The following is a 15,094-nucleotide window of genomic DNA, read 5'->3' as shown; positions in this document are numbered from 1 at the left end:
TAGTCACAATACTGGCAGTAAAATACCGTCCCTTCTTCTGGCTGTGAGTCTTCTTGTACTGGCTTGGATTTGCAAAGTGTAGCAGTATATTCAACTATCTGTTTAGCAGTTGCCTTTATATCAACGTGTTTTTTTCTTTGATGATTCAAAACTCCCTTTGCTGTTGGATTGCTATAGTTGCAAATCTGACAGAAAAACATGTCATCAACCTCGTCGTTTTGAAAATGAGTAAACGTGAGGGAAGAGTTCACTGCTTCTGAAGATGTTCTTTGCCCTCGTACTAGAACGGTATGTCTTAAGATCTGGGCAGTGTTTGTTTCAAGATCAGAATGAGATTTGTTGTGATGATTCAAAATGCCTCTGACTGTACAATTGCTATAGTCACAATATTGGCAGAAGAACTCATCTAATTCTTCTTGGACAAAATCAGAACTAAAGAAGGATGACTTGGGTGATCTGCCATTTTGGACCAAAATCATAGCAGTATAACTAAGGATTTGTTTAGCAGTTGTCTTCAGATCCGGATGTCTCTTCCTTTGATGATCCACAACCACCCTCATGGTTGGATTGCTGTAGTTACAAAATTGACAGAATAACACAGCCTCTTCTGTCACAAGCGGAAGAGGTAACATTTGAGGAGAGTTAGGGGAATTTACTCTTCCTGACATTTTTGATTTGTTTGTATGCCCTCGAACCTCAGCAGTATGCCTGAAGACGTCATCTGGATCCGTTTTGAGTTCACAGTGTCTTTTCTTCTGATGGTTCAGTATACCTCTAATTGAGGGATCTCCATAGTTGCAAACCTGGCAGAAAAACAAGCTACATCCTTCATTACTGTTATCCGATATGAGAACAGAGTTGTTGGAAGAGTCAAATCCAGCAGGCAGACATTTTTCTTTTTGATTACGAAGCTTAGATGTATACCGAATGATGTCATTAGTGGAGGTTTGAAGATAACGATGCCTTAATTTCTGATGATTTAACACCCCTAGAACTCTGGGGTTGCCATAGTTGCAGTACTGGCAAAAAAACAACTCATCTACCTCTTTCTCAAGAGTAGATTTGAAAGAGTTATATGCAGGCTTTTCATTTTGACCATGGAATTCCGCAGCATGCTTGACGACTTTCTTAGCAGTCACTTTGAGATGACTGGGATATGATTTGTGTTGGTTCAAAACCCTTCTCATTTTGTGTTTTTTACGGATAACAGCAGTATGTTTAATGATCCGTTCAGCAGTTGACTTGCGAGTAATGTGTCTTAACTTCTGATGATTCATAATGCCTCTCACAGTGGGGTTGGAATAGTCACAAAACTGGCAGAAATATAAACTCTTAGCATCTGCCTGCGAAACACTGGATATAGGACAGGATGAGTTAGAAGACTTAACTTCTGGGAGTTCGAATGGAGCTAACACGTCTTCCTGTGCCACGCTGTTTTGGAGGGGAATTTTAGGTGAACCAACTGCTATGTCCGGTGCCATTTTCTTTCGACTACGAACCTCAGCCGTATAGAGGTGGATCTGCTCAACAGTAGCCTTTAGATCACTGTGTCTTGACCTTTGGTGATTCAACACCCCCCTTACTGTGAGGTTGCCATAGTTGCAATGCTGGCAGAAAAACAAGTTAGCCATTTCCTTCTGTGCAACATTGGGTTCAGAGAGGGTAGAGTTGTTGGGCTTCACTTCTGGGAGTTTAAATGGTTCCAAATTCATCTTGTCAGGAGACACACGTGTTTCATCCCTAGGTTTCACGGAAGTGGCAAGAGATGCTCGTTTTATGCTGTCAATTGTCAATCCTGCCTTCGGGTGGCTTTTCTGGTAGTGAACAAGCATGACAACCACTGAAATGTTACTGAACGCACAGTGTTTGCACTGGTACAGTTCCTCATTCACTCCCAAGGAAACAGAACATGCTTTTGGAGGTGTAGGGTTGACATTGACCGTTTCTTGACACTCTTGACTCTCTGAAATCTTTGGGCTGGAGGTTTCTCCTAAATGTTGCGATTTAGAGGAATCTGCTACTGAAGGCTTGGCAGTATAACTGCAGTACATTAGGTGATTGCCCATTTCCAGTTCTGGGTGCTTATGTTTGTAATGGTATTTCAAGTACTTACCATTAGAAATGGTGAATGGGCAGGCAAAGCACTTGTACACCAAATCAAGCTGATCTGATCGCATCATGAACACATTTGGAGATTCTGGGTGATGATCCCTATAGTGTTTTTTGAGGTCACCAGGAGTGGCAAATTCAACAGGACACTCCAAGCAACGAAAGGTGGCAGTCCAATTACCTGGATCTATGATGTACTGAATGTCAAACCTTATATACGGGTGCATCCTCTGGTAATGGGTGCTCACACCACGGTAGGACTTGTGACTGTATTCACAATGTTTGCAATTATACCGTTTTTTTCGGTTGCTCTTGCTTTTTCGATTTTTCAACTGACCACGCACATATATTTTATTTCCGGAGATATCTAGTTCAGGTCTAGAGGCATTCCCCTCCTCTTCATCTTCGCTAACCTCAAAGGTGAAAGCAGGGCCCCCCACAAGCCTGCTTTGGATGACTGCGTTTTCTGGGCTTGTTTTGATCTTTTTCTCAGCAGGAAGGTTGTCATCATTGGCCCTCTTCTTGGTGGTGTTATTCAACAGATCATTCAGTGACATTTCATTACATGTTTCAGATTTGAGATCCTGCCGTTCTGTAACTTGTTTTTCCAATACACCTGACCCCATGCTGTAAAAAAGGTAACTGTGGTTACTTCTCTGGTGAGTAAGAAGATCTTCCAACCAAGTTGCAGAAAAGTTGCAGAGCGAACAACAGTGAGAATCCTTCTGTTCAACTTCTGCATGAGATCTCTCTTCAGTCACTTTGTCTTGCTCATAACTAAGGAAAGGTGCATCTGATCTGAGGGTAACACCGTGAGCACCAGATGGCATCGGGAGGTTGGTCAGCTTCAACTGGGAGGAATTTAAAGACGATTCATGCGCTGAAGTTCCAGATACGACTCTGAATTTTGAAATATTTCCTGAGGAACCGACTTGAGCTTGCAGGTTTTTCAACAATAAGCTTGAACTAGGAATGTTTATGGTTTTTGAGGAGGACTTGGAAATCGCTCTCCCTTTAACCCCTTGTTTGCGTTGGATTGCAGACACATTCTGGTTATTCTTCCCTGACAATGAGACTTTGGTATTGAGTAGTTTTCCCCTCAAGTACAGTTTCTTGGTTTTCAGGGTACCACCTTTACCATAACCCCTTACCGGTGCCTTGTGATATGTCCGTTCGTGTTTGGTAATAAGTGTCCAATTGGAAGACGTAAACACACAATGTCGGCAGGAGAAAACCCTCGCTGAATTGTTGTAGAGAGTGCTGTGAAGTGCTGTGGAACTCTCTGAGGAGGTACAACTTCCTTCACTTCGTGATGGATCCATTTCAATGCCATGTACCTTCTCCATATGTTCAAGGAGAAAATATTTTGATTTGAAGAGGAGAACACAATGGTTACAATGGAATGACTGACTTATAGAGCTGGTTTGTTGAGATGCTGGTTGATTGTGGGTCATTTGGTCAGACTTATCGAGTTGCCCAGAATCTGTGGGTATATAAAATACCATAATATATTAAAACATTATTATACAACCCGCAGAATATGCAATGTGTCATACTGTATTAGCTAATATGGTTTGCACACAAGGTTCAACATTTTGTTGTATATCTTCTACAAGGGGTGGGATGTTAGCAATGTACAAAAGTAAACAATTACAAAACCATACCTTCCTCCATCTCGCTGACTCTGAAATTCTTGATCCAAGACAGGAAAGAAACCTGTTGGGGAGCATAATAAGCTAATGACATTAGCAAAATCGAACCAAAAGTAAACACACTGATAACTGGGCTAAAAATTAGCTGTGTAATAAAGGTATAGCATTCAGCTCCCCAAATCAAATATGAACATCAATGCACACATAAGCACTTCATTCTCTTGCGATGGCAGTATGGAGTCCATACGGAGATGCTGATTAGTGAAGGAAGGAGAGAAACACAGGCATGTCCAGTGCAAGAACACAACATGGTATCCATTAAACAGTTGAATGTCCTAATTTCTTGGGCACTGCTCTGTGTTATAATTCATGCGTCTTCCAAATTAGAACTTTCTACAGATTACGGATAAGAACTTTCTACAGATTACGGATATACCTTCCGACTTCTTGAACAAGTACAGAATCAGGTCCGGACTAATAACACGTGGTTACTAGGAATGTGCATAAAATGTGGTGGTTTGCAGCCTAACTCATAACTCTGAAAGAAATAACACAAATCTCGTGTTGTGTCACTGACACATCCAGTTGAAGGAATCTGTGTCTATAAGGAGATCAACATCGAAATTGTGGTCATTATATTTTATCATGGCCAAACAGACAATAAATCTAACAAGTATAACTTTTGAATAGGAAATTAAAGTTAGATGGACAGTGGATTTACTGCGTCACACTTCACTTCAGCAAATATACATGCTTGACGCAGCATTTGCAACATACTGCAGTTAAACTCTCCCATATACTACTATATGGGTCTATAGCGACCCCATTTTCAAATCAGGCAACCACACATGGGTGGCGAGCTAGTATCCGTAACGCAGGAGAAGCTCCTTAGCAAATTCTTGGGCTAGACTAAGTAAAACCCCTGGCCTAGTCGAATAAACTCAACTCCAAAATGTCGATGCAGTTGAACAGCGAATAGTGTTTGTGGACTGGGGCACAGGGGGTCCGATTTGATATAAAATCAAGTTGTAAAAATATCATGGATTTAAGCATTTTAAAGAATATACGGCATTTACATGTAATTATTTTGAAGGACTGAAAACGTGATAGCGGATGTCACTGTCCAGATTCGTCAACACTATTCGCTGCTCAACCAGTGTAAATCAGATACCCCTGTCCCTGATGACAACATACTGATCTCCACAGATTCATCAACACTGCTCTGATTGTTATTACAGTCATTGTTATTACATGTGAACATGTTACGTGTGAACAAAACTAAGATAATCCAACCTTTCCTGAAGCAAGTTTCCACCATTTTTGTCTCTGTTAGGTCACTTCTAGGTAAAGAACTAACAAGGCAGGGTACGATCATGGAATCTGAACCCCCTTTCTACTGATGTAAAGAGAATATGAATAATTCAACGATGCAAATACCTACAAAACGTGGCAATGGACATTTAACAGTAATTAATTGGAAAAGCATGCATATACTACTTACACGATTCTACAGAGAATCGCGGCGCCTCAGACAATGTTTTGTGTCATCAATGTGTTAGCACCGTAGATGTTCGTCGCCATTTTTTTCCCGCTCCTACAACAACCTCATGTGTCTTCTTCCGCCTGCGGAGTGCGGACGAGCTAAACCGGCAAAGATTGTTTAAATGATGCCCAGATATACATTGGGTTACTTTCAATGGGGGAAGGGGGTAATGAAGCCGAGTAGGCAGAACATAGGTAGGGGGTGGGAGCTGGGCAAAGCCACAACACGAGCTACTATTTTCCATTGGAGGGGTCTCGCATGTATTTGCATCTTTTCGGTAGGGAATGCCTACTACTTGAATTAATGTAGTAGTAACTATATTCGCCCTGCTCTCCTAAACAATGCATTTTATTAAAACTGCGACGAAGGTTAAAGTCTACAAAACGTGTTCTTATCTTATTGGGAACCAAAATTAGAAAATTGTCACAAAGTCGGTAAATTTCCAGCTTCATTCGCTCTCATTGTCCCGCCGGAAGGCTTCCCAAGATGTAGAACAACCAGATGCTTCAGATTTATACATCCGGTGGGCCATCTGGCTCAAATCTCTGTGACAGCAGGGACCAGCAGTAGAGAGGTTGTGGCTGGGGACTCATAATGAGTCCCAAATATATTATATGCTCCCATACACAAAGAACCCAGCAGTCAAGCAAGTATCGTAGAGCAGTGACAGTCCTAGCCTTTGTGGCGGCCCTAGGTGATGTTGTTCAGGGCCCCCTCTTCCCACATTTTAGTTAAAGCCTTCTTGACTGCAGAGAAAAACATTTCAAGGTGCAACTATATATTATATTATATATGCAATATATAATATATCATTAAACTGTATGCAATAAAAGTGCAATGATAGTGCTTCACAGTATTACTCATCAGGGTTGTGATTGGCTGTAATATTAGCATATTTCTCAAAAGATAGCATTATTTGTACAATAGGAACCTGTTAACCCCAACGCTAACTAGCTGCTGTTGCCAATTACTGAGATTTCACAAAGCCAGCTGCCTCTTTGTTAGCCGCAACGCCTGCAGTACCATAACATAAGATTCCTGTGTCAGATATTGTGTACAGATGAATACAATTAGCTTTGCAGAGAAACATGCTGATTTACAGACTGACATTAAGCATAGAAAGTCTACAGTGTTATGCTAAATGAAATGTTTGTGTAGCTAGTCTTATTTTATTAGTTAGCCTGGCATAACTCACTTTGTCAGTAACCACTGGTAATGTCACTATGGATTGTTTGTTTGAATCTTTGTTATGGAGAGGTGGACATCTTTGTTTAATGAAGCAGAATATTATTCTTATTCATCTATCTTCTACACGAAGGAGAATGCCCTTGTTTCACGCCTTCAAGATTTAAAGTGTTATCTGTGCAAGATTTCAGTGCTCCTCTTCCCATCTAGTCCTGATGGACTTTCTTGAGAGTGGACTGAAGAGAATGAAGTGAGTTTTACAAACAATATAAACATTTTGAAGTACCCAACTAACAGAAAAAAATAAGTGGTTTCAAATGCAGGAAGCTAAGTTTTTTAAAACTCAACTGTAGAAAGACTGCCAACCCTGAATTTACCACTGTGCTGATTAGCTCTTCAGTTTTATAAAATATATTAAATGTCACTAGAGTAATGATCTGTTCATGTCTCCCTTGACCCATTTTGCTTACACAGCCAACAGGTTGGTGGATCATGCTATCAGTCTTGGGCATAAACTACATCTTTCAATGCCTCGACATCCAAAAGATGTATGCAAGGGTACTGTTTATCGACTGCGTTCAACATCATCCTAGAACTAATATATTGTTCCTTACAAACTGTTAACTGTTCATAAGAAAGCTGCACTGTACTGCTCCAAAAACAGTGAATGTCCTTACATTCAGTGGATGCACATACTGGAACTGTCAATCTGTAAATGTTTACATTACTGTAAATTCCTATGTGGGACATATTCTTACCACTCATATTTCATCATCTCCACGACAATCCAGTGTATATAAGTGTATGTCAACTTTGTAGTTTTTGTGTATTATTTCCCCAAAAAGTATTCAGATTTCAGACCCTTTCACTTTTTACACATTTTGTTATATTACCGCCTTATTCTAAAATGGATAATAAATGTTTTACCTCATCAATCTATATAGAGTATTCCATTATGACAAAGTAAAAACAAGTTTTTAGAATTTTTTGCAAATTAATAAAAAAATAAAACCATAAATGTATTCAAACCCCTTTTCTCAGTCCTTTGTTGAAGCACCTTTGGCAGCGATTAAAGCCTTGCTAATTTTTTTCTCGCTTCTGTCTCCAAGCCCCTGCCCATTCAAAAACGTCCCATGGCATTGTACTGCTACTGCTATCCTTCAGCTGCGGGATTGTATTGGCTAGGTGATGAACTGTGCCTGGTTTCCTCCAGAAGTGACCCTATTGCCCATAAAAAAAAAAAACTTTTTAGAATAAGGTTGTAACTTCACAAAATGGAGAAAAAGTAAAGGGGTCTCTATACTTTCCAAATGTGCTGCATAAGAGCGAGGTCCACATTAGGTAACTCGAATTGAAAGTCTAAGATTGAAAAACAGGTTCCAGTAGGAAGCAAGCCTAAGCCTTTTGGCCAGAGGTGAAATCTTTGTTGGTGCTGGAGAGAGAAATCATTAATATACACTTGTTATTCGAACAGCAATATACTGTTATTCTGAAGGATTACAAACATCTGTGACCCGGAAGTACTTGGTATAATTGACTGCTTCATATTATTGTTTGTGTCATCAAAGATTACCGAAAATCTCTAGTATCATGCAGTCAACATTAGCGATTTTCGTAAGCAATAGTAAGACTTCTGTTTTTTTACCGTGACATTTTTTTTTGCTTATTAGTTTTGGGCGGAGACTGTAATGCATCCAGATACACTATATTCTGTACCCCTTTCATAGCCCCCATAATAAACTGTTACACAATGGATACAGATGGCTTTATATCCCAAAAAATATTAAAGGCGCTGCATTAAAAGTATGGTTGGAAATATTCAGTAGAATGTTTATTCTAGAACAGGGGTATTCAAATCTGGCACTTGAAGCCAGTTCCACTCAATTTTTTCAGTGCAACACTCTAATCAGGGACTTATTCAGACTTAAGACACCAGGTGGGTCCAATTAATAAAGAGTTAGAACAGAAAACCAGCAAGCTCCGGCCATCGTAGGGTGAGATTTGAATACCCCTGCTCTAGAAAGTAGGCCTATATATGGGGACAAATCATGGGGCATTGCATAATTGGGAATGGTCTTGGTCTTTTACTGCAGTCATACCATTGGCCACAACTTAAATCACTATATATGGAATACTTATTGCCTCATACAGCAAAAATGTTTTCTAGGAAATACTGAGGCAATATGTATCCCATGTACAGTGAATTGGATTGAGGGCAAAGGAGGGGTAGTAGAGAATATAGTGTTGCTCGATGTGCCAATCCCAAACTTATTTTATTTGGTTAGAAATTCATATACAGTGAAACACTTGCAATAATAGTTACACATGCTTTTACACCGTATTTCGACTCGACACCATCTTGAGTACTTGCTATAATACATTCTCTGTGGGATTTATAATATTATTTCCACTACGGCACATATTTGCATTGGCTATATTTATTTGACCTTGCAACGTTTTTTAAATTCGCATGCTATGCGAATATCACTTAAATAGCAATCACTGATAATGTTTTGACAGTTCTTTTTAATAAATAATACTTTCATGTCGCGCTTCTACTGTTACGTCGGTAGGTTTTATTATTTTCAAATGCTCGAAAATTCCGTTACCCGGAAGTACCTTTTTAGTGTCACTCACAAGACGTGACGTGCATAGGTGCATCATGTTTTAAGGTACTGTATGATTACATTATTGAAATGTATTCATAAAAAATATCAGTGATTAATCATATTTCATTAAACAATCTCTTCTTCCCTCAATGTGTTTATTAAGTCTTATTAAGGAAAGGACATTTAATGTTTATTGCAATGCATGTCAGATATCACCAAGCTAGCTAACATACCATAACTGTTACATCGCTAACATCAAGTTAGCCACACCCTTCATAGCAACGATTTTAGCATGTTTTTGATACACGCATCGCTTCCGATATCATTGGATTGTAAAACATGGGACCAAAGCAATACATCATTTAAAGATTTTAAAAATTACTACATGTTTTATGGGATTGGTGAATGCACGTTGTATGTCCTAGAGTCTGGACTCAACAGGCAAGTTCACACTACTATGAATAGTTAGAGCTTGTTTACGGAAAATATCACCTCTAGTCAGGTTGCTCCGAACATGATTATAATAACTTTGTATTTGAACGTTTATTTTTCTCCATATGGCAATTTCCGTTTTTAATTGTTCCAGTTTATATATGATGACTTGCCATTTTCCCTTCATATTTCTTGTTGCTCCAGATGTGAGTCTGAGGGTCATTTGCGTTTGACGGAAGAGAGGAATAAAATGCTCCCCGCCAGGTTCACCGGTCAAAACATCTGGCTGAGGATTCACCATGGACCCTTATCCAACCTCCACTGCTTCTCCAGCAGTTACCAGAACAGACAGAAGAAAATGGAGGTCTCCACTTGCAACAGGGATTTGTGTGTTTTTAAACGACTCTTCCACAGCCAGAGATCATGGTTGTTACGTGCACCAGCCAGACTGGACACCACCACACTCTTTGGGAAAAGACAATTCAGCCTGTCAGCAGCTGGCATTGTAAACTCTGCTCCAGCTCCTGTGCAACCTTACCTAAGATTAATGAGATTTGACAAACCCATCGGTTAGTAGTTTAGCTATAATATGGACCTTGGATTTGAATGTGGTATGTCAGAGGCATTTGATCGACGGACTATAGAGTGAGAATTAACACAGTCCATGACAGGCTTATGAAGGGTCAGAGCAGAGGTCATCATTCTTCACAGTTTTCTCACATTTATTGGAATGCCTTCCTTCTGTGCTATAGGAACATGGCTGCTGTACCTGCCTTGCACGTGGAGCATTGGCCTGGCTGCAGACCCAGGGTGCCTCCCACATCTAGGCATGCTCACATTATTTGGAACTGGGGCTCTGCTGATGAGAGGGGCTGGCTGCACAATCAATGACATGTGGGACAAGGACTTTGACAAAAAAGTAATCAACTAGTTATCCCATTTCATGGAGTACTCATCCTTTTTGTTAAATAAGCACAAAATTGAACAAACGAATATGCAAATTATACAACCAGAGAGCTTCTTTGATTGCCATTTAACTGTGTTTAATGTTTTTTCCTTGTTGTTTATTTTGTTTTAGGTTGCCAGGACAGCTACTCGGCCCCTTGCTGCAGGGGAGATTTCTCAGATGCAGGCCCTAACCTTTTTGGGAGGTCAGCTCTCTCTGGCTCTGGGGGTGTTGCTTTGCCTCAATTATTACAGGTACATTCCTCATAAAATATAAGCCATTTATTACACACTTTTCTAGGTTATGATGTAGTGTATATTGTTGAATTGCAGAACTGCAGATTGGAATGTTAATAAGGAGACTACTTGGACAGAATATGTTATTCCACTTCCCTTTCCTGTTCATAGCATAGCCCTGGGAGCAGCTTCGCTATCACTGGTAGTCACATATCCACTAATGAAGAGGATCACCTACTGGCCACAGCTTGTATTGGGTATGTCTTTGAAAACAATTGACATACCCAAGTCGTGTACAGCTCATAGGAACATGAGCTTGTTTGGTTTTCAAGTGCAGTGATAAATATTTAGGAACACTTTATGATTTTCTGTACTCCTGCATACATTTTGACCTAAAATATCAGATCTTTATTCACATTCTAAAAATAGTGAACCTGATTGAACAAATAACACAAAATCAATACTACTTTTTAAATATTTTCATAAATCTAACTAACAGTTCCTTTGTTGGCAACATAACATCTAGATTAATCAGCATAGTACACATCAGGTTTGGAGATTTTTCCTAGATTAGGATTAATCTCTGTCCATGAAACCGGCCCAAAGTCTTTTGAAGTAGTTGGGTTAGTCTAGGATTAATATGCTTTGTGTGCAAAGACAGCAAACCTGTAATTTTACAAACATTCGGATGCAAGATCTGATAACAATGTAGATCAAATCTTTTTAGAAATATAGAAAATGCAAAAGGTTTTACAAACTTTCGCTCATCACTGTGTGCCCCTGGATGAAACACAAGCATATTGTTGGGCACCATCCCCGTCGTCTGGTCACATTTTCTTGTGTTGGACTTGATCGGAGACTGAATCAGTCCATCATATGTATTTTATAAAGCCCTTTAAACATAAGCTGTTGTCACAACCTTCCAATCTCAGTGACATAAATCATAATGCTACAGAGCTGGACTTTGCCATAGTGCTGGCAGCAGTCTTTAAAAATTATAAACTGTAGTTAGTTAGCCTGAGGGAGTTGCTAAAGCCCCACCTGGGTGCCCATAAAATATTTTAAAAATAATTGGTTGACATGATACTGCATGCCAAAAATGTTTGACCAGGTACTGTTTCTGAACCACATACAACCCTGTTTCCAAAACAGCTGGGATGTTGCGTAAAATGTAGATAAAAACAGAATGCAATGATGTGCAAATGATTTAAGCCCTTTTTTCAATAGAAAATAGTACAATATATCAAATGTTGAAACTGAGACATCTTATTGTTTCTTGAAAAATATATGCCCACTTTGAATTTGATGCCAGCAACACATTTAAAAAAGTTGGGACAGAGGCAACAAAAGACTGGAAAAGTTGTGTAATGCTAAAAAACTAAACCTGGTGGGACATCACAGATCTAATTAGGTCAGGTGGCAACAGGTCAGTAACATAATTGGGTATTAAAAGATCATTTCAGAGAGGATGGGGAAAGCTTTACCACTCTGAAAGACTGCACAGGCAAATAATGCAACAATTTCAAGGATAACGTTTCTCAATGTAATTACAAAGAGTTTGGGGATCTCATCATCTACGGTACATGATAACTTTAAAGGACTCTGTATGCAAGGGACAAGGCCGAAAACCAATATTGAATGGCCGTGGCCCACTGCATGAGCTCTGGAACACTTCCTGAAAACCAGTGTCTGTGAACACAGTACATCGCTGCATCCACAAATGAAAACTGTACCATGCAAATAAGAAACCATACATAAACAAATCCATAACTGCCGCCACCTTCTCTGGGCCCAAGCTCAATTAAGATGGAATGAGGCGAGGTGGAAAACTGTCCTGTGGTCTGATGAATCATCATTTAAAATTATTTTTGTGAATCATGGATGCTGCGTCCTCTGGACTAAAGAGGAGAGGGACCATCCAGCTTGTTATCAGCACACAGTTCAAAAGCCAGCATCCGTGATGGTATGGGGGTGCATTAGTGGTGACATGGTGACTTGCACATCTGTGAAGGCACCACTGATGCTGAACAGTCTTTGTCAGGGAATGCCTTGCTTATTTCAGCAAGACAATGCCAAACCACATTCTGCATGTATCACAACAGCATGGCTCTAGTAAAAGTTACCAGGTTCTAAACTGGCTTGCCTGCAGTCCCCTATTGAAAACATTTTGCGCATTATTAAATGAAAATTATGACAAAGGAGACCCCGAACTGTTGAGCAGCTGCAATCCTATATCAAGCAAGAATGGGAACACATTTCACTTTCAAAACTACAGCAATTGGTCTCCTTAGTTCCCAAACGCTTACAGAGTATTGTTAAAAGAAGAGGCGATGCAACACAGTCGTAAACATGCCCCTGTCACTACTTTTTTTATAACCAGTTGCTGGGGTCAAATTCAAAACGCCATGTATTTTTCCAAAAACAATAACATTTCTCAGTTTCAAAATTTGATATGTTGTCTTTGTACTATTTTCAATTAAATATAGGAATGAATAATTTGCACATCATTGCATTCTGTTATTATTTGCATTTTATGCAGTGTCCCAACTTTTTTGGAAAGATGGTTGTAAGATGCATATACATTGCCCTCCAGAATTAGTCTCCCTTTGTAAAGATGAGCCAAAAAGACGAAAAATGTAATTGTTGTTTTTATCAGCTTACACTCAAAATATCAGAAATATTTTCCCTTTAATTGAGTAAAAGTAAACATTTTAGAAAAACAAAAATTCTTAAAAAATAAATATTATTTTCTCAAAAACTTCGCAATCTCCTGTCCACTATCACGATAGCTTTTTCCCAAAGACGACAATCTAAAATATTGAAGACAAGGCTGAAATGTTTTTGTAAAAAAAAAGTCCCACCTGTTAGTTGCCAACTGAACATCAGGATAGATTTTTGAGCTATCGTTTAACACTTTCCCCGATAGTAAGTCCAAGACAATAATATTGGTAGGCACAAGATATCACATGAATCATGTCTGTACTTTGAAAGCCATTGGTGAAGTGGCAGTTGGTTGAAAAGTTATGCTGAACTCTGGTGTTAGGTGGGTGTGGCTTGAGACCAGCTGATAGAGCTTCTAATGTATAAACAAAATGAAAAGCATGTTTCTCCTCAGGACTGACCTTTAATTGGGGAGCACTGATTGGTTGGTCAGCTGTCATGGGCTCCTGTGACTGGTCGGTGTGCCTACCTCTATATTTCTCAGGAGTGATGTGGACATTAATTTATGACACCATCTACGCGCATCAGGTATTAAGTGTACACCTGCTTTGTCATGTTGTGCCTAGTTTCAGTAATTTTGTGAATTCATGCCGTTTGTGGGCCTGTGGATTTTTTTAAATTGTTTAATGAATGACGACTGTGTCTTGTATTCCTTACTTTTCTCACCAGGACAAAGACGATGATGTCAGGGTAGGGGTCAAGTCTACAGCATTGAGGTTCCAGGAGCAAACCAAGCCATGGCTCAGTGGGTTCTCGGTGGCCATGATGTCAGGGCTGGTTTTGGCTGGACTCAATGCAGAACAGACTCTGCCTTACTACGCAACACTACTCATTGTGGCTAGTCACCTCTCACATCAGGTGGGGCCCAAAATGTGCTAACATTTTAGTTTTTAAATAAAGATGATGCAAGAATGTTTTACCTATGGTTATACTGCAGTTTTCACACAGAACCCTCAACGGTACTGTTAGTCAACCCACTACACTCATTGCAGACAGTTCACTGACAACTGTTTTAATTGTGTGACCAATTGCAATGCTTTTCTTTTTATCGAGTAGATTTACACATTGGACATCAACAAACCAGAGGACTGCTGGAAGAAATTTGTCTCAAACAGAAACCTTGGACTATTGTTGTTTTTAGGAATAGTCTGTGGGAATTTGTGGAAAGGAAGAAGAGACACTTTATTGCAGAATGACAAACTACCGGCACAATGAACCTTTTGGAAATAAATGTGCAGAGGACATTGTAGATATTGAGTACTACACCACCCATTATTTTGTAGTTCTTTTCTTTTTTGGGTGTTGTCTCAATAAAGCTAGTGTTGGGCAAAAACATGTGTGCTTTAAAGCTTTTGCTTTTTTGAAAATCTATGTGGGGTGGCACAGTCCCTAGTGGAAAGTGTATTGGGCCTGTAACCAAGAGACTGCTAGTTTGAATCCCTAACCTAAAAATATATTGTACCCTTGAGCAGGGCATTTAACCTGAATTGCACTTCTTTGTTTTTCTCTTAAGTGTCTAGTAAATAACAAAAATGTAAATGTAATGTCAAGGATAATAGACTCAAATGTGACAATTATTGCCAAATAATTGTTTCATCACTACACTTTAGATACAATTAAGGATGTATGTTATACATATGATAAACATTCCAAAATAATCA

General features: G+C 39.4%; 1 protein-coding gene across 2 annotated transcripts; it reads left to right on the top strand.

Moving 5' to 3' along the window:
* Positions 1-9,089: 9,089 nt before the first annotated feature.
* Positions 9,090-14,768, top strand: coq2 (coenzyme Q2 4-hydroxybenzoate polyprenyltransferase). 2 transcript variants are annotated; one of them, XM_010877185.3, is made up of 8 exons: positions 9,090-9,161; positions 9,735-10,099; positions 10,283-10,449; positions 10,609-10,730; positions 10,884-10,969; positions 13,828-13,961; positions 14,103-14,291; positions 14,490-14,768. In XM_010877185.3, the coding sequence occupies exons 2-8, from the start codon at positions 9,781-9,783 to the stop codon at positions 14,646-14,648; spliced, it is 1,176 nt and encodes a 391-aa protein (XP_010875487.1). In that variant the 5' UTR covers positions 9,090-9,161; positions 9,735-9,780; the 3' UTR covers positions 14,649-14,768. The 2 variants fall into 2 exon arrangements, with proteins under 2 accessions (XP_010875487.1, XP_010875486.1); XM_010877184.5 differs by lacking the exon at positions 9,090-9,161 and adding an exon at positions 9,198-9,539.
* Positions 14,769-15,094: the final 326 nt, after the last annotated feature.

Source organism: Esox lucius, chromosome 13 (assembly GCF_011004845.1).
Source record: "Esox lucius isolate fEsoLuc1 chromosome 13, fEsoLuc1.pri, whole genome shotgun sequence".
Classification (NCBI taxonomy): Eukaryota; Metazoa; Chordata; class Actinopteri; order Esociformes; family Esocidae; genus Esox; species Esox lucius.
Note: the sequence above shows the minus strand (reverse complement) of the source record. Positions and strands in the feature narration are given on the sequence as shown.

What these genes read in the sequence shown, in the direction of transcription:
- coq2 (XM_010877184.5), top strand. Translation starts at nt 9,391, where the DNA reads ATGTTTTTGATACACGCATCGCTTCCGATATCATTGGATTGTAAAACA. An exon ending in GAGATTTGACAAACCCATCG is followed by an intron (nt 10,100 to 10,282) that starts GTTAGTAGTTTA and finishes TCTGTGCTATAG; the next exon opens with GAACATGGCTGCTGTACCTG. An exon ending in CTGGCCACAGCTTGTATTGG is followed by an intron (nt 10,970 to 13,827) that starts GTATGTCTTTGA and finishes GTTTCTCCTCAG; the next exon opens with GACTGACCTTTAATTGGGGA.